The sequence below is a fragment of the Strix uralensis genome, chromosome 5, assembly GCF_047716275.1.
Source record: "Strix uralensis isolate ZFMK-TIS-50842 chromosome 5, bStrUra1, whole genome shotgun sequence".
NCBI classification, from domain to species: Eukaryota; Metazoa; Chordata; class Aves; order Strigiformes; family Strigidae; genus Strix; species Strix uralensis.
In genome coordinates, this window is record NC_133976.1 from 30989429 (window position 1) to 31008485 (window position 19057).

The 19057-nt window shown below is 35.7% G+C and overlaps 1 protein-coding gene across 1 annotated transcript in view; it reads left to right on the plus strand.

Moving 5' to 3' along the window:
• Positions 1–19057, plus strand: part of DOCK4 (dedicator of cytokinesis 4) — a 255664-nt gene that overhangs the window by 216460 nt on the left and 20147 nt on the right. The window contains exons 33-43 of the mRNA XM_074870262.1: positions 188–214; positions 378–473; positions 2165–2225; positions 5864–5957; positions 9094–9242; positions 10312–10398; positions 12026–12130; positions 14381–14522; positions 15131–15297; positions 16571–16657; positions 18355–18531. Of these exons, the coding sequence (XP_074726363.1) occupies positions 188–214; positions 378–473; positions 2165–2225; positions 5864–5957; positions 9094–9242; positions 10312–10398; positions 12026–12130; positions 14381–14522; positions 15131–15297; positions 16571–16657; positions 18355–18531 (1192 nt within the window). The remainder of the gene's footprint in view (positions 1–187; positions 215–377; positions 474–2164; positions 2226–5863; positions 5958–9093; positions 9243–10311; positions 10399–12025; positions 12131–14380; positions 14523–15130; positions 15298–16570; positions 16658–18354; positions 18532–19057) is intronic.

Here is a 19057-nt window from a genome sequence, read left to right on the forward strand (position 1 = left end):
TTTCTAGGTATATGTTTAAACTCCCCATTTTCTGATATATCATCATGAAATTAATATATCATTTTTTGTAAGAGTTCTGTTAAGTCTTTGGGATATTAATATATTCTGAAAAGTAGGTATTTGATATATTTTAACCTGATGCAGCTAATATAAAAATCATTTGTTTTGTCAATGCTTCCTGGACTAGAATTCCACTTTTTGGTCCTTATCCTAGGTAAGACATTGTTTGCAAATTGTGCTTCTTGGGAGGGTGTTTGTAAAAGAAAATCTAACTATCGAAGATGTTGCTAAGGTATTAAGGTACTGGTAAAAGCAAAGTGGTTGTCATAGTGACAGTTAAAAATAAACAGTTAAATTGTTCTGGCTTTTTTTTTCAGTCTACTGAAGAAAATTGAGCGGGAAACATGGAGGGAAAGTGGCGTTTCGTTAATCGCCACTGTGACTCGCCTCATGGAGAGGTTACTGGACTACAGGTGAGAGATTATCACAATTTATAAGTAAGGTTGCCATCTTCAAAATATTAGGGGGCAAATACGGTGATCTTGCGCAAATGGTGACTGCATGTGGACACATCAACTGTACGTGCTCACGATCTCTGTCAGCAGCTGCTTAGTCAACAGGAAAATGTAACAAGCAGGGTGAAAACCAACCAAGAAGCCTCCCCATGGTATGAAAATCCAGTGGCATGCACGAGTTTCCTATCAAGGAATATAGGAACTTTTGGCAGTAGGTTAGTGACTCAAGTCTGTCTGAAGATACAGAGCTCAGTACTAATCACCTGACAATTGTTTTACAGAATATGTAAAATTCTTATCACTATGTCAAACATGCTTAGTTACAGTGTCAGGTGTGTAGTAAGTATGTATACAAAGATAAGATCTCTGGGTGAGGAGCTTGCATCTGACTGTACCACATGAACAAAGGAGAAAGAAATGGTAGTTGTGTGCTCCCTTTCAGGAGTGGGAGACTGAAAGGGGTTTTCTCAGTCAGTTGTGAAGCCCATGTAGAAACTTCAGACTTCAGCTTAGTCCTTATCACCATCAATTGTAGCACTTTCTAGAGCTTAAGTGTTAGTTTTTTTCCCTGGTTCCATAGGGACACATCGTGAGACCTGGTATTCCACTTGCTATCATCACTGATAGTTTGAAAGGAAAGCTATTTCATCAACAGAGACTGGACTCCTAATTTTTAGAAGCCTGGCAATGCTATTCCTCTTCAGGGACTGGTTGGACTGCAACCTCCAGGGCCCTCAGTCTTTCAAAACAGTTGTGTATACTAGTAGTTAGGAGAGTATTTGGGACAATTGTTTAGCTCATGTATACAAGAATGTTTTAAAGTTACGTTCAATTTCTTTTAGTGACTGCATGGTGATGTCTGCCTGTTATTTTTCTATTCCAGCATGGTTATACTGATTGTTTTTCCCTGTGTGATAATCAAACTCTGCATGGTTCCATTTTAACTTTTGACTTGGGGATCAGATCTGTGGTTTTCCAAAACAATAAATGATACTAATTATAAAAGTACTACTGAGGAAAATTCGATGGATCTTGGAGCATTTTACAGAGCAGATCAGTGTCATTCTGTTTTTTTAGAGGAGGAACTAATGCTGTAATTCCATAACCACTTTAGTTGTACACTGTCTCTGAAGAAAGCAAACTCATCTTTGCTCATTCCCTCATTCACATCACCCTCTTCCTTACGCCAGCACAAGTGTTTGTGTTGCACTGTGGTGATCTGACTGACACGGGTTAAACTATAACCCAGAAAAAGATGCTGCCTGGCCTGTATCTCTTCCTGAGTTTTGTCAGGCAGCAGTGCAGGACTGGGAGGAGGAGGAGGACTGCCTCTTTTGGCAGCTGTGCTGGCTTCTGCTGGCATAATTTGAGCACAAGGTATGAAGAAACCAAATGATCTCTGACAGTCACCTAGGCTCAATGACAGAACCAATAAAAAACATTGACTTTCTTGATGATTGAAGTATTCCATGTCCTAGAAAAGGAGGCATGAAATCCCTTACACAGCTGGGTCAGCTCTTCACCCGAATGCCTTTGGGTTGCATCATTTCGGTCAGCTTCCTGAGCCAAATTAGTCTGTTTTCTGAGATGTGCTTCACTATAAGAGGATAAACATCATTCCTTTTGACTTTCATTACTTTCTGTTTTAGGGACTGCATGAAAATGGGAGAAGTGGATGGCAAAAAGATTGGCTGCACTGTTAGCCTTTTGGTTTGTATAATACTTTTTCTTTCCCTTTTTGATTTCAGTTAAGCATTTTCTAGTATACAGCCACACATTTGAATAGGAGGTACCTTGCTTCTTGACGCAGTTTGAGTGGAAGTTGACAGAACAATACTGCACTTAGAATCACTGATTTTTTTTTCAGGGTGAAATTGATACAGTGGGGCGTTAAGTCTTCCTTTGCATTTTATAGTTGGGCTCTGAGAGATCTCTAATACTGCTTTATTCAGTTTGCAGTCTCTTCCTACTGGATAAACTTCACCATAGTATTTTCCAAGTTTAATTGTCTCTGCATTCATAGAAACAAACAAACCTTTCCTCCTTCCCCAAACCCAACAAAATTTACACGATTTCTCCTGTTTCCTTTCTTCCCCAATAACTGACACAAGTTGGTTCTTAAGACATAGAATATGGGATATCTTTGGAAGACTGAAAACTATCTATTCTCTTCCCAATAGAAGAGCCAGAAATGCTTCTCAAGACCTCTTCTTGTCATGTTATCATTACAACAAACCAACAGTGCAAATTTGTAGTATGAAAAATATTTCATTTTTGTTTACAAGATGCATTTTGGTTCTAGGCCAGTTTCCACTGACAAGTTTATTGACTTCTGTTAACCTTGGAAAGTTTCCATTTTCATGGTGAATGTTTTGGAAAGCTATATTTTTAGCAAGGGAAAAAAACAGAATAAGCTGACTTGTAATTCTCCATTTTTGACGTCAGTGCAACAATTTGGTATCACTTCTAAGTAGCAGTTATACATAGGAGAATAAAAGACTTCTTCAGTAGGAAAATAGTGCTCTCTAAATAGGGATGATGTTTACTACGTAGCCGTAGAGCAGCTGGCTTTCTGTTGGAAAATCTGGCATGATCTGAATTCTGTAAAGTACCTGGATTATTTTCATCCTATCACTAAGGAGTTTTTAAACTATTATTAGCAAACCATCCAAGATCTGCACAAAAAGAAAATTCAAATATTTAAAAACCCCCAAACACTGTAATATTTTTTAATGGGATTTTCAATGACTTGTACAGGCTAGGGCAGATTTCATACCCTAATAATTTTCAGACAAATTTTAATACTATTTGCGCACCAGAGAAACAACAACTGCTAAATTTTGAAAAGGAAATTTCAATTACAAAAGTAGCACACAAATTTTAAGACATTTGCTTGCTCATATGATGGATTAACTGATTGTAATCTCAAGATGCTTCATGCAATGAGTATTCAGAGGAATGTATAATGTTAAAATTATTTGAAGTCCAGAGGAGGAAGCAATATTTCATTTTTCACCACTGCTTCAAAAGTATTCTGACTTCCAAAGGTAAGAGGACTGGTTGACATGAAAAGAGAATTTTTACATTGTTTTGTCATAGAGGTATATGCTGTTCTTCTAGAAAATAGAATTGTCCAAGTTAACCAAGTTATCAAATTAACTGGAATGATGCCACATCATGAAATAGGCTGGAGGTGTATGCATCACCAGCAGTAACTTAAATGAGAGAAGGTAGGAACTTTTTTCTTTCTATCCCCACCCTCTGGATCATCTGGAGTAGGTTTCACATTAGTAATGCTTGTTTGGAAAAGCTGATTTAAGACGTGTCTAATGGAGTTAGTTCCTTACGCATAAGAATCATCTAAATCCCATTTGAAAGTTGAATTTCTAATGAAAGAACTTGGTCATCACAGAGCTGTATAAAAGCATTGAAATTATATTGAATAACTTTTGGCAGCTCACTGAGGAGTTTTTCTCAGGCACCTCTGGTCCTCATTGGATATTTGATTGATTTGATATTTAATTGATACTTCAGATTCTATTAATCTAAAATTATATCTTCTTTTTAGAAAGAGGACATTTTCCTGTGATGGTCTATGTTGGCATATGACATCATGGCATTTAAGTAGAACATGTCCACATTACCTGTTTCAATGTTGTTTTCAAGCTGTTTTTTCTTAAGAAAAAAAGTCTTTATTACTTAGGGAAGTCTACTTTTTACATCATGTCCTCTTTTGAAGACTACATCTGTTATATTTTATATCTTGAAATAGTTTGTTGAAAGATCACACAACACCTTTATTAGCATGATGTATTTCATGAGCTGTGACTGCGTTGTCTTGCTGTGGTCTGCCTTACAGACCAACTGGACATTGTCAGAGCTGAGCTTCAGAGAAAAACCAGTTGATTTGTATAGCTTAGACTTGTGACAAGTACTGGAGCATTTAGTGCCATGGGGTAAGAGCCAAGAAGTCTAGTACTGCAGTTCAGTGTCATATTTTGTTTAATCCTAATGCTTTATTGCTAGCAATTCTGTATTGTAGGTTGTGCTTTTTTTCAGACAGGTAAATATGAACATACAAGCAGATCCTTCTAAAGAGAAGCATCTGTTCTGATCTACACCTTGTGGAAGGAAAAGAGAAGTCAGAAGTCTTTGGATTATAAAGGCAGATGGTGGTCTAAAGGGGGTATATCATTATAGAGCTAATGATATGTAATAATTTTCCCAAGTCAGTTAAAAAAAAAACTTTCTCCATAAAGTTTTTATTTTGGTATTTAGATAATGTTCCTCCCACCTTTCTCTTTAATAATAACTCAATTTAGGAAACAGTGGCACAAAATGAGAATACTGTACAACAGGGGAAAAATTTTGGTCACTTGTTTAGAGTTCAAAATAGTAGGTGATTCGAATAATAGAATAGAAATTGTTAAGTGGTGATGAGGACCAGTGCTAGATTCTTCTATCCTATAAATTTTTATTAACCAAAGCAGATTATCATGAACGTTAAGTATGGCTAGCTGGGGGACTGTAGCTGCATGTCCATAGTGAGTATGGCAAATAACTTCTTCATGCTTTGTTTTAGGGCTTGTAAATGAATAATGAATGTTTTGAATTAAGAGTTTTGATGTTGCATTCCGTATTTTCTCCATGTAACAACAAATAGCAGTTACATGTCCAGAAATCTTTAGCCACCTCTAGAAATTTTGTCCTGGATATCACTTTAGAGTGCAACTTTGAATATTTCAATCATGCAATGCAATATTTATGCATCAGTTACCAGTTCCCAACATCAGTTAGGGCTGAAGAAATCATATTTTTCATTCAGGATTATGTTGTTTACAATATAGAACAGTTCTTCATAACGGTACCAAAGTCTTTCTGGCATTGTACTATGACAGAAGGAAGAGTAGACGTACTAGGCAGTAGGTATTTTGTTAAAATATGAATACAGAAGTCAGAGTGCTGTCAATACTTCAAAATCAACATACAGTTTTCAGCAAGATATTAAATGGCCTAAGTAAGGATATATGGATGCACTTTTTGAATGGATTATATTTATGGAGAAAGAACAGTCAGATTTTGGTTCTATCAGGGCCTTTCTGTTATGTGCTATGAGAATTTAAAAGAAAACATTCAGGAGCATGTTGACTTGTCTACTGAAAATCTCCTATTCTATTTACTATTTCTTACTGTATTACTGCAGTTCTGTGTAATGACTTTGTACATGTGAAACTTTGAAATACATGCATTTATTTCTAGACCATTATGTTTGAAGTCTTTTTGTGTGTAACCGCTATCATATGTTTATTAACTACTACATTTCATTACAAAATTCAATTTTATTGCAGAATTTTTACAAGACTGAACTGAACAAGGAAGAGATGTATATTCGCTATATTCATAAGCTGTATGACCTACATCTGAAAGCACAAAACTTTACAGGTAATTGAGTACAAACTAGAAAAAGATATTTAGGACCGGTCCATGATTTGCAGCCTTTTGCAAACCTGTAAGCTGTGTCTTCGGTGCAGAACATACAGAGCCAGACAACAGCTGAGTTTCCTTGTCCAATTAATCTCTCTCTCAAAATAGGGATTTTTTTCAGCCCCACAACTCTACTACTTGCTGTGCCTTGTTGAATGTAAATTACTGTTATTGATATGCATTAGCAATAAATGTGTGATACTGTCATTCTTCACCCAAGAATAATAAAGTTTAGAGGAAGTTTTTATGAGTATATACTATATACTATTTTGTAATGCTGCTGTAATGCCTGTATACTTTTTTGTAATGCTGCTGGTTAGCTGTTTGGTGTGGTGTTTCTACACAGCTGTGTTTCAGAACCTAACTTTTAGGTTAAAAAAAGAAAGGAAAGGAAGACCCATATTACTTGCTAATGAAGAGACAGAGACCCTGAAACCTGTAACAAGTATAGCACTTTGCTGATGTCTTTGTGAATCTTCACATACCACATTTGCAGTTCTATTGTCCAGGATTTCTCAATTTTAATTTAGTGCCATGGCTGGCCATTATCTTTTAAATGAAGAAATAAGAATGTAATGTGCATGGATGTTGTTTATACAACACAAAATGCACTTGATTTGGGTAACTAGATGCTATCAATAGTTGCTGGAGGAGATAAAATCAGTATCTCTATAAATTAAAGAACCTTTAATTGCCAGAATATTTAACTGACCTTATAATACCTCCGTCTTCCCCACTGTTTGCAATTGCAACTGCATGTGCTCTGAATCTCTCCAGAAGTTTTTCCTTCTTAAAATCAGATTAGTTGGCTGGTGGTCACTAGTAAATAGGCTACAGGTACCTACTGCCACAGCAAATTTCCTTATGCTTTCCTGCTATCCATAGGAAAGGTCCTTCGCTTGGAATTTCCACAGTCCCTTTGCAGTTCATGGGTTTAAAGTGTAGAGTAGATAGCAGGACATATTAAGGAGAGATTTTAATTTCCTCATGTGACCAGGCAGTAGTGAGTCACAAGAGAGTTTCGATTATCAAGCAGTATCTTTGCCACAGCTGGCTTTTGTGCCAAACTATTAATTTCCTGATTTTACGTAACAGATCTTGGTAATTCTTTAAGCAATGTTGAATTCCCTTTACACATTGGCTGCTAATATGTGTCCAGTTTACTTTCAGCAGTGATAGGAACCTAATTTTTTTTAATTGTTTTGCCAGCCGTTCTAAATTTAAGCAGTGTTTTGCTCAAAATTTACTTCCAGGGCTTTGCTGTATTTCCTGTGTATTTGCTATTAACATGTGTGATTTTTGCATTCTTTGTCATGGTAGATTCCATGACTCTGATTTTTTTTTTGCCATGAGAGCCTTAAGGAGGGATAGTCTCACACCCATGGCATTTGGATAGAGACAGTCTTTCCACTAGAGAACAGACTTATGTAGTCCATTGCTTTGCCTTATCGATCAGTGACAACACACAGGCCTTTTGTAAATCAGTTGATCTAAAGTACACAGGAGTAGGGAAAGAAGTTTGCTACTTCAGCGGCATTCTTACATGTTGCACCATTAGTTCGCTAACTGCATAGTTTCATTCTAGGGATGAATCCAGCTTGCCTTTAAAATAATTTTTCTCTCCTTTCATAGTATGATTTACAGGACTGTCTCTAATAATACTCTGTAAAAAAAAGTCCTTTTTATTATAAAATGTAGCTTCAAATCTTCCTTTACCCAGCACTCAGTTACAGCTATAAATATAACTCTCTTAAGGCTGAAACACATAAATGCACTGATTCCTCTTGTGTCCCCTCAGTCACCTGAGAAGTGTAATGAGATTGTCTTTGTATCATTTCATCTTAGAAATGTTTAGTTTTTTCAGTCTTTCCTGTATAAATTGAATTTCCCACATTGTGAATAACCCTGTTTATCTCTCCTTACTGTTTTGGTGCACAGCCAATAGTTACAGATCTCTCCCAAAGGTACCAATATGTTATTTGTTGTGCTTCCACTGCCAGACATAGGATGCTGGGTAGAGGGACCCTTCAGACCTTTTGTCCAGTGTGGCCATTCTTATTTTAGAAACCTTCTATATACATTTATGGTAACTTACGATATAAGGAAGAAGTTCTTCACTGTGAGGGTAGGAAGGCACTGGAACAGGTTGCCCAGAGAAGTTGTAGGTGCCCATCCCTGGAAGTGTTCAAGGCCAGGTTGGGCAGGGCTTTGAGCAACCTGATCTAGTGGAAGGTGTCCCTGCCCATGAATAATACATATGCACAGTTAGCCAAATTGAATTGTCATAACTAGTAGTAATTCTGATGTTTTGTAATTAGCCAAAGTCTGACTTTGCAAGAAAGAGATTAGTTTAATACTAGTTGCAGTGTACTGTTTCTGAGGAATTCTTTAAATCAAAGTAAAAGTAACAATAATAATTTTGATATTCCCAGGTAATTTCTACCAACCATTATCTAAAGATTACTACCCTGATCTGATGATTCCTTCCAAACCTAAAGATAAATAAATTCTATAAAATGAAAAAAAATATTTCCTGTGTGCACTTCTAAATTATTTGTTATGATAGTGTCAAGACTAATCTATGAGGGATTCATTTCTATGGAGAGAAAGAATGGAGTCTTTTAAGCACACGTCTGCCTCTCCATTCCCTCCCAGCCTTGATCTCTTTTGGACAGTGTCCACAGTCCTGTCTGTCTTCTTTCCTCTTTCTTTACTGACGTTCCTCATCCTCCAGTCCTTGTTCCATTGTTCAGAAAGCAAAGCCATTGAGAGTTTTGGGAAGACTAGGGCTAAGCAGGATATTGTTTCTTAATTTCTCTGTCCTCTTTGTATTGTCAGACTCCAGGAAAACTGTCCCAGCTACTCCACTTGAAATAGCATGTGAAAACTGTAAGCTGAATTTAATGTAGCTGTAGATAGTAACTGTCCAAAACCAGCACTACGTTATACTTGAAATAAAGTCTTATACTTGAAATAAATCAGTTACCTGTTAAAAAGGTGCATCTCATCAGGAGCATTCACATTTCTGTGTACTTTGTTTGGCTGTTTTATTGGTTTGTTGTTCATAAGTACAATGCTATAATTTGTCTTGTAGAGGCTGCCTACACACTCTTGCTGTATGATGAGCTGTTGGAATGGTCTGATCGGCCACTGAGAGAATTTCTCAACTACCCCATGCAAACAGAGTGGCAACGTAAAGAGTGTCTCCATCTGACCATCATTCAAAACTTTGATAGGGGAAAGGTAAAATAGCCCTATTTTACTGAGTGGATCTGTAAAAGATAGTTTATTCATTTTAAGATATTACTTCCAGGGTTGCAGTGTTTTCTCATATAGAGGGGAAGTGTTTGTCATTGCCTGATTAAGCAGTTACTTAGTGACATAGTAGGTTTCTTCTAATCTTGTGTTTGTATCCTAGAAATCCCACACTTACATGTGAGAATAATTTGCACTTGTGTAGCAATTTGCTTTGTAACTGTTAAAGCACTTTATAAAACATAGTATAATTTCTCCCCATTTTAAAGATGGTGAAAATGAGCCATATGAAGGTGATGAAATTCATTTAATGACCAAGAGAGGAAAAAAATTCAGGGATCTGGATTATAAGAACTATGTTTATACCTTCTAAATCATCTTGTATCTTTTAGAATAGCAATTGCAGAATCTCTGAAAAGGAATGGATTTAGGCATCACAGTTCATTGTCATCACTGAGAATGCTTATTCTGAATTAAGCAAGAGTAATTATCCTGTAGTCTAAATTTCATATATACTTTGTGTGATAATTTGTCTTACTGATAACAAGCAATGCATTGCAATTTTGTGTAGCTAGTGTAATATCCATGTAAGCCTAGTAAATGTAATCAAACTGATGTTGATCATCATTTTTTTCAAAAAATTCTGTAATCAGCTTATGGAATTTAACTTATATGGTGCAATAAAATATTTTCCAATGTACAAAGAAGGGAGGATATATTAAGAATACAGTTTTAAAATGTAAAAATCATACTGAGTTGAATTGATCTCATATGTAGTATCAAAAGAGATGTCTTATCACTCTTTCAATAACTTATATCTTGTGCAGTGATAGTCCTGTAAGAATCATTTATTAAATAAGTCTCTAAATATATTTTCAATTCCCCAAAGAATACATCAGTATTACTCAGCAGCTATCAGTATGTCTAGTGGTCAATATGTTCAAGTATTTTCAGTTACTGGAAGTATGACTTGGTATAGAAAGAACAGACCACTTATAAATCATGAATTGTCAAACAGTTGCTTTGAAATTACTGAACGTCTTTTACTTGCTTGCAGTGTTGGGAAAATGGCATTATCTTATGCAGGAAAATTGCAGAACAGTATGAGAGCTACTACGACTACAGAAACCTCAGCAAGATGAGGGTAATGTACCTGAGTACTTTTCATCAATCAGAGATCCAAAAGCTTTTTAGTTACTTAGAAAATTAAATTTGCCATGGGATGGTCCTTAGGTTTGGTTTGCAAACTTTATTTTTTATCCTGTGGTTTTTTTCTACAATAAAGGTTATAAAAAGGAGTGTGAGCTTTTTGAAGAAAAATGGCAAAATAAATGATCTTGCAATGTTTGTACCTTTCCAGCACCCCTTTTGTGTGCATGCTTATGCAGAAAAATTAAGTTACAAATTCACTTTCATTTGTTTCCTATGGTTTATCCAGGGAATGTGCTCTATGCAGTCCTTCGCTAGGAGCAGGAACGTATCTTTGCAGTTGTAATTGCGAGCAAACAGCTTGCAACAAGCAATGTACACCTTTGCAATGTTTTTATTTACTGCTTAAAAATATGGTCTGTTTAATATCATATAGCCAAAATGAATCTTCCCTGGCACAGTCTTCCTGCTTTCTCTCTCGTTTTTCTTAGAACTCTAAGCACTGTTTCTTTCTTCATTCGTTCTGATACTGTATTTTACAGATTATTCAGTCTTCCCTTTTCTTGTCTGCTTCTGATGGATTCATATTACAGCTTCGTTTTTAAATTTTCTGTACATGTAGGATACTCGCTGTTAGGACTGACTGAAGTATACTTAATCCAGAGCTGCTTAACAGCATTATGCAAAATTCTCACCACAGAGCTATGTGGCAGTATTCCCTGTGATCTGCTTATCCCACATATCTTTAGATATCCCAATAGCAGAATCCTATAAGCAAAAGCAAGCTGACTATCATCATGTCATTAAAGTAATTAGTTTATGCATGTTTAATTAATTGTACTTAATGTGTTTTGTGTTTGAGTTGGGAAATATCTGCACCACCTATGTTAATCCAAAAATGGAGGTGCAGGGATTTCCCACAGCAATATAACTAGGCAGCCATTGGTATCATACACACATTAAATAGCTGTCTGCATTACCTAAAATAGAGCTAATACTGTTTTTTTTTCACAGTATTAAAAACTTAAGAACAGAGAATGCTTTGCTGAAATATCATCAGAAAAAGGGGACTCTTACATTAAGATCACTTTGTGTCAGTGTTTTCAATGAAATAAAGGCAGGATGTATTGATCAAAGATTATGTTAATTGCTATTGTGAGATTTTTACAGAAACTCATATTTGATGCTTAAATAATTGGAATCTGGTATCATTTGGACGCAACTCTCTTGAATATGGAAATTGGACTTTGCTGACTAAACTGACCACATTACTGCCATGTGTTTGGATGATTAGCAGATTACTTGGTCCTATGTTTCAAACTGCATTTCTATTACTTCCATTTTTCATTAAAGATCTATGCATGTTGTCATTAATCTAATATTTTACCCCTTTAATATATTTAAAAGCATTTTTTTTAATTCTTGGAAACTCTCAGGTCATTAAGAGGTATAATTATTTAATCTGATGCATTCAGAGACTTCTGGATGTCCTTATTGTTTGCCCAGGGATGCACTGCAATTCCAGTACTCCAGAGCAATGTGCTGAAAGACCCTCCCTTTTGTGTAAAAGGTAAAAATATGTTTTCAAAAAAGACTAACTATTTCTTACCAATCTCACCCAGATGATGGAAGCATCTTTGTATGATAAAATCATGGATCAACAGCGTTTGGAGCCAGAATTTTTCAGAGTTGGATTCTATGGGAAAAAGTTCCCATTCTTCTTGAGAGTAAGTGAATTAAAAATGAACAGAATGGAGTGATTCTGGAATTCATGCTGTCACTTCCTCTATGTGAGAATTTGATCATACCATATACAAGTTCTTATCCTGTGAGAAACAGGGAATTCTTTGTGATAATTAATGAAATACCCTCATGTTTTCAGGGTTAAGAGAAGATCCTTTCTGGAAGCCTACCATTTGTTTTTCCATTAGAGTCCCACATAAACGTAACATTCATGTTTATGTTGGAAACCATGCACCTTACTGTTCCACAGACCAACATCTTCTTTTCAGTGTAGTCTGTTCCCTTTATTCTGTTCTGTTTCCGCTGGTGGCTGCTCAGAAGGCGGCTGTCAGACAAGGTATCCCTTGGCAGTGGGACAATCAGTAATATAGCATTTAAGTAATTACATTTCCGAGTTCCATTTTTTTGGAGATGACTTAAAAATTCAGCATGCTGAGTTTCATTGATTATCAATGTACTAAAGCTACAAGATACATAAAGTTACTCTTGAACATTAATCTTTGATTTGGAAGTTACTGAAGTGTCCTTGCAAATGCTAGTCGTGTTTACCCTGTTCCCCTCTTCCACAGTCTGCAGTGCTTTAGCTGCACTGACTGTCACCCTGGGAAGAGAACAGAATCCATCTTATTCATGGAGCCGCTGCAATCGTAATCCAATCCTCTTCCTATGGTAATTCAAATAAGTGACGAAGGAATCTCCTCTGTATGGTGGAGGCCTAAAAAGCCTAATTTTTCTTTGTCTATGGTAAATAGTGCATGAAACTCTCCCCTTCAAAATTAGTGCACAGAAAGAGTCTGATGGGCACATAGTTTTTGATATTACCTAGTAGTCCTCTGAATATAACATCTGTATAGACAAATTTGGAAATGTTAATTGGAAATAATTTAATTTTTAAATTACTAAAAATCCATCAACTGATGAAGTAAAGAGTACTGGGGAAAGTTGTGCAATAGTGCAGTACTTTCAGACCTGTAAGTCTTTCACTACTTATGCATCTGCCCAGGAAGTATTTATGCATTTTGCAAGTTAAATGTACATAGCACAGATCTGTGCTTGCAGCATCAACAAGGAACACCTCAAAACTTACTGCATTTGATTTAATTTTTTTTTATGGCAAAGCAGTTTGTAACTCTTTTAAACAGCCTGGCTGTGTTTGCTATATAGAAGGAATAAAGAATAAAGCTTCAGAATAAAGCTTTCACGTTTTAATTTGTACTTGCACAATAACAGTATTGCAGTTGGTTTCTTGTAGCAATTTTCATGAAAGTCCAGGCTCTCAGAATTCAATGCTTCCTATACTGTAAGGTACTGTAAGGACAACTGTTTCTATCTAAACCTGTTTCAAGAGGAACACATTAGTAATGGCTTTTTAGAATTTTCTAATGTATGTTTTAAAATTAAATTCATTTAACAGTGTTTTTAGAAAAATGGTTAAGATATTTCCATATTTCAAACATGTGTGCAAACAGAATCAAACCAAAAAGTGCTGTCCACAGCTACAGGAAGCTCTCAGCACCACCACAGTCAGTGACTAGTTCCAATGGGTACTCCAAATCCGGGCATCTCATGTTTAATGTAGGTTGTGTGTTCTATCTGTATTTGTGTTGCACAATCTCAGGAAAATAATGGTGCAACTTCATAGTGGGCATCCAGGTAAAAGAAATTATGTTGGAGCCAGGAGTATATTACAAAAACTGGACAATTTAATTTACCAGGCGGATAATTGTTAAATATTTAAAGGATAAGGCAAATTGAATGCATCCTATCATTTTCTTATGCATTGTTTTTCTTCAGAATTGTGTAACTTCAGAGAAAGTTTCCTAGTTCTTCATGGAAAGGACTTTCAGCCCATTTCATTGTCTTAACTGTCTATTGCATTATGTTTTTGTTACATATTTTATGCAATCTGATATGTTATGTTAGTTACATACTTGAATCCAATAAGAACAATTTCTCCCTTCAGATTTTTATTACAGCCTTAAGTATAATAATTCAATTTTTCCAGACTTTTGAATAAAACATACTTTATATGGTAAAATTTCCTTCTTCTAAGTACCTGTTCTTTCTAGATTTCTTATTTTCATTCTTGCCTTTTGTTTCTTATTTTTTTCTTCTTAAAAGGATGTAAAAATTGCCCAGAAAGTCTATATTTCAGAGTGCGTGTTTGGATCTATCTAATGATACCTAATTATTTTCACATAACTTGCTCTTGTTTTTTTTCTTATTCTGCTCAGAATAAGGAATTTGTTTGCCGAGGACATGACTATGAAAGGCTGGAAGCCTTCCAGCAGCGAATGTTGAATGAGTTCCCACATGCCATTGCTATGCAACATGCTAATCAGCCAGATGAGACCATCTTTCAGGCAGAAGCACAGTGTATCCACATAATCACAAACCCATACACTGCAGTTACGTCTTTCATGCTTTTAAAAAATGTAGGTACATCTATAGCCAATTTCAGTCACAATGTGCCTCCACTGAAATAAATGGTAGGTGAGAATTCCTCTGCAATTTGACCCAGCTGCTCTATTATGTTCCGATTTTTTTTGTGTAATTGTTGGTTTTATTTAAAAAATCCTTCACAGGTTATTAAGATTCTTACTTTAGCCAAAAATACTTATAGAACTATCACTGCTGTGATAATGGTGTATCAGTTCCAGTTACAGTAATTCAAGTTCTTACAATACAACATAACGTTAGCATGACATGACATTGTGTGTAAGAATATATTTAATTGAATCCCTTTACTCCATGTAGTATTCCATGTAAGTAGTTCTATTTCAAAAATAAATATGAAATTTTTAGCAAAAAAAAAATCACAAACCATCAAAAAATCTCTCTGGTTCCTTTCCCAAGCCCTTAATAATCTAGAAACATGTCATGATACACACTTTTTAAAGAGGTTTTCTTCTGTGATGCTTCAGGAGTCAATATGCTTTGCTAATTTGGATGAAGTGGGATAGCCTTAACTCTTTTACATATAGATTTGCAGATTTATGCAGTGACGCCAATTCCAGAAAACCAGGAAGTCCTACAGAGAGACGGCATTCCAGATAACATCAAGAGCTTTTACAAAGTAAATCATATCTGGCGATTCCGATATGACAGGCCTTTTCACAAAGGGACCAAGGACAAGGAAAATGAATTCAAGGTAAAGTACCATGCCCTTTCCTGAACTACTGGACCTATGGATTTATTTGTAACATCAGTGATAGGTGTGTTATTCAACCGAGAATGGTATATGTCTACAGGTGTGTTATTCAACCGAGCGTGGTATAACAAATTCTCTAGAGGAGATGGTAGCTCAGGTTTGACTATTTCACTTCTCATTTTAATTAAAATAGTATGAAAAATATGTGGGAGGTGGGAAGGTCATCTTGTATGGGAATAGGAAAGAAAAAAATACCCTTTTTTATTTTTTTGCATCAGTGATGCACAGAAGGCAGAACTGGAGACAGCAGAGCAGCCTCCAGAGAAGTTTATAAGGCAGATGGGAAAACGTTGTTAAGTAGGTAATATGGGGTATGGATAGAATTACCAAAAGTTATTTCTCCCTAGAGCAAGGGAGAGACAGTTTTGACTAAACTGCAGCGTAATGTTCTGTTCCTGTGATATCAAGATAAAAAACTACCTCTGAACTTAGAGATTGTCTCAGGAAAGAGCAATAGTTCCTTCCCTAATATGTAAATGACTTCTCTTCCTCCTAATATAAACGTCACACTGAAAATTCATCTTACATTCTTCTGGTGTAATTTTAATTCTGACCCACTAGAAACATCCTGATGCAGAATATATTCTGGTATTCAGACACAAAAAGAGAATTACCCCATAATAATTTTGTTACAAAGTTAGAAGAAAGAACTGTAAGGGTAATAAATTAGTTAAATTAAGTCACTGTTGTCCTCCAATTAAAGCTTAGGGCTTTATCTTAATTGTACAGGTTATATATATTTTGTGTAAGCACTATCCTGTGTGTTGATTTATCATTTTACAAACCTCTTGCACAAAGTGTTTAACAGTAGTACATTTGAGTATCTCAAATAGAACTTCACAGAGGAAAGCTGGTCACTCTGTATGATCTGTAAATTGTTCTGCTTCTGAACTCTCCCTCTTCTCAGATGTTATCTCAGAAAGGAAATCTTAAAATACTAATTTAGTTGTGAGTGACTTTTGGCGATTAGGGGACAACATATAGAATAATACCATGTTTCAGAGTGAAGAATCAGCAGAAATTACTGCTTAGTAATAGGTCCTAGAAAGTCAGGAGAAAAGTGAATGTCACCGGCTTATTGGATAGACATTTCAGTAGAAATCTTGATGTCAATACTCTTTTATTTAAATGAAGGTATTCATAATCATTAAGGGAATCATTAAGAAAAATACAGAGGCAAATTAGGGAAATAAATTGGTTTTGTATATTGTAGAGTCTGTGGGTGGAGAGAACCACACTGATCTTGGTGCAGAGTTTACCTGGAATATCTCGTTGGTTTGAAGTGGAAAAACGTGAAGTAGTGAGTATGAGACTGATGGCAACACATATTGTGGGTTGGTTTACTTCCTTAATCATATGTTATTTGATGAACTACTTTAAGATTTATTACCTATATCTAATTTCTTTGAGCAGGTTTTCAAGCTGGCTACAACAAAGTTATTTACAAAGTATTTTGAGTTGTCTGGTTTCTCTTATCTTGAAAAGTATTATTAAGAACCACCCTTATGATTCATTTAAACAGTTGAGGAAAAAAGAAGTTGAGAACGACAATGGGCAGCCAAAGGCAACATTTTGTCAGCAAATTACCTTCTTAAAACTCAGCATGATGTAACATTTAATACTTAGAATATCTATAGGTTAACATATCTTTCAGTATTCTTGAAAAGTAAACATTCTCCAAGTTCCTGTACTATAATAAACGCCATGTGGGTGTGTCTCTGCATCTGCCTAGAGCTCCATTGAAGTTCCCAGTTCTCAGCATGGGCAGGGAAGCATGCCTACGCAGAACCTGTAGGAATGGAGTCTAATGTAGCAATCTGTTACTGACACATTGTAATTTCTTCTCCTTCCTTCTTGTTATATTTCTTAAAAAAATCCTTAAATACATTTCAGATGTATTCAGAGGAGTGTTCCTCATATAAAGATCTCTATATATTACTGGTCGATTGTTGAGCCCAGGAGTATAACTACTTCCTTCCTGTCAAAGATACTCTTACCATAGTCCCATTAAATATAGGCATTCCATTGTACAGCTGATTTTCTCTAAAACTCTATTGTGTTTTGCTTTTATAATAGCAACAAAATGTCATTTGTTCACCATCCTGATATCCTCCTGTAGAAAACCAAAAATGGAATTTAGTAAAAATCAAAAAATTGTGTGTGACATGAGAAATTTTGTTAGTTGACTCCTACTGAGTCCTTACTAGGTTAATATGACCCCTAATATGAAGATCCTCAGTTTACTATCATGTTACCATTATAGTCACCATTTCCAAAAGTTAACTGTAATGATTTTTCCTGGGCATGTACAGATCATGACTCAGATTTGTGCTTGTATGTTTTGGTAAAGTATAGCAACTGCAGGCCTGTACTCTTCCCATCACTTAGCTTTTTGCTTTTCCTGCAGTTCATGCTACCTGTGAGAAAAGCTTCCTCACCCTCTATAGAGGATGGGCACATCCCACTCAAGGACTGCCCTTGACTATAACTTGATTATCATCTTACCTCAAAGCTTACATTCAAATTTCTCATCCATAATGTCTAGTTGTTGACTTCACTTTGGGTGGGAGAACTAGCTCGCCCATACTTAAGCTCTTCTCTGTGCCCTTAAGCATGGTGAATCTCTCTCTGACCTCAAGCCCAATTTAGGTAAAGTTACCAAGGACAGTTTAGCCCTGAATTCCAAGAGTTCCACCACAGGCTGAAGTGTGTGAGTGTTTTGCAGCAAGGGCCGAGTAATCTCTCAAGCTCAGATAATGAATCTACAAGAGAGGGACAGTTGTCTGTTTTGGTTCTTGATTACATGATAAAATTTATTGTCTCTGTGCTTAGACTGTACACTCAGAGAGTGTAGCCTAGGTGAGAAGAACTTTTTCTGCCCCAATACTCTAGAACATAGAATAACATTCTTTTAAGAAATCAAAAATTACATTTAATATATTTCATCTTTCACCTGAAGATTAAGTATGTTTCCAATGTTCCTCACTCCTCTTTCAGGTGGAAATGAGTCCCCTTGAGAATGCCACTGAAGTCTTAGAAAATAAGAACCAGCAGCTAAGAACACTGATTAGTCAGTGTCAAACTCGACAGATGCAAAATATTAACCCTCTCACAATGTGTCTAAATGGGGTCATTGATGCAGCAGTTAATGGTGGAGTTGCTAGATACCAAGAGGTAAGCAATTTATTTTCTGTTTATTAAAAATCTGTCATACTGATTCGTTTCTCTGTACAGATGCAGCTCCTGTGTGTGAATTGAGGACAAAAAGTACTATATCAACAATAGTTTTAATTATACTTATATTGCAGTTTTGGGTGAGATGATGTTAAATATGTATAGCTTTATTGAAACAACTGTTTTGCTTACTCTAGTGATGAGTTGATTCACAATTACCTTGCATTCTTTAGTGGTTTGTTTGGGGATTTTTAATGAAATAGTTAATTGTAACTACATTATAATAATATATTCCCTCCCCCTTGCCCTTCTAGGTCAGGAGCTACTTCTGGCCAACCAGCAAATTTACTTCTGTGTGCTGACATTCTAATTTTAAGAGAGAGAGAGAGAGATATGTATACATACAAATTTCTTACGTGTACATATGTAATACATATGTATACAGACAAAATTCTTAACAAGAAATTTTTTTATATTTATATAAAATGCTTAACAAGAAATTTATTATCTTGAAGGATCATATTTC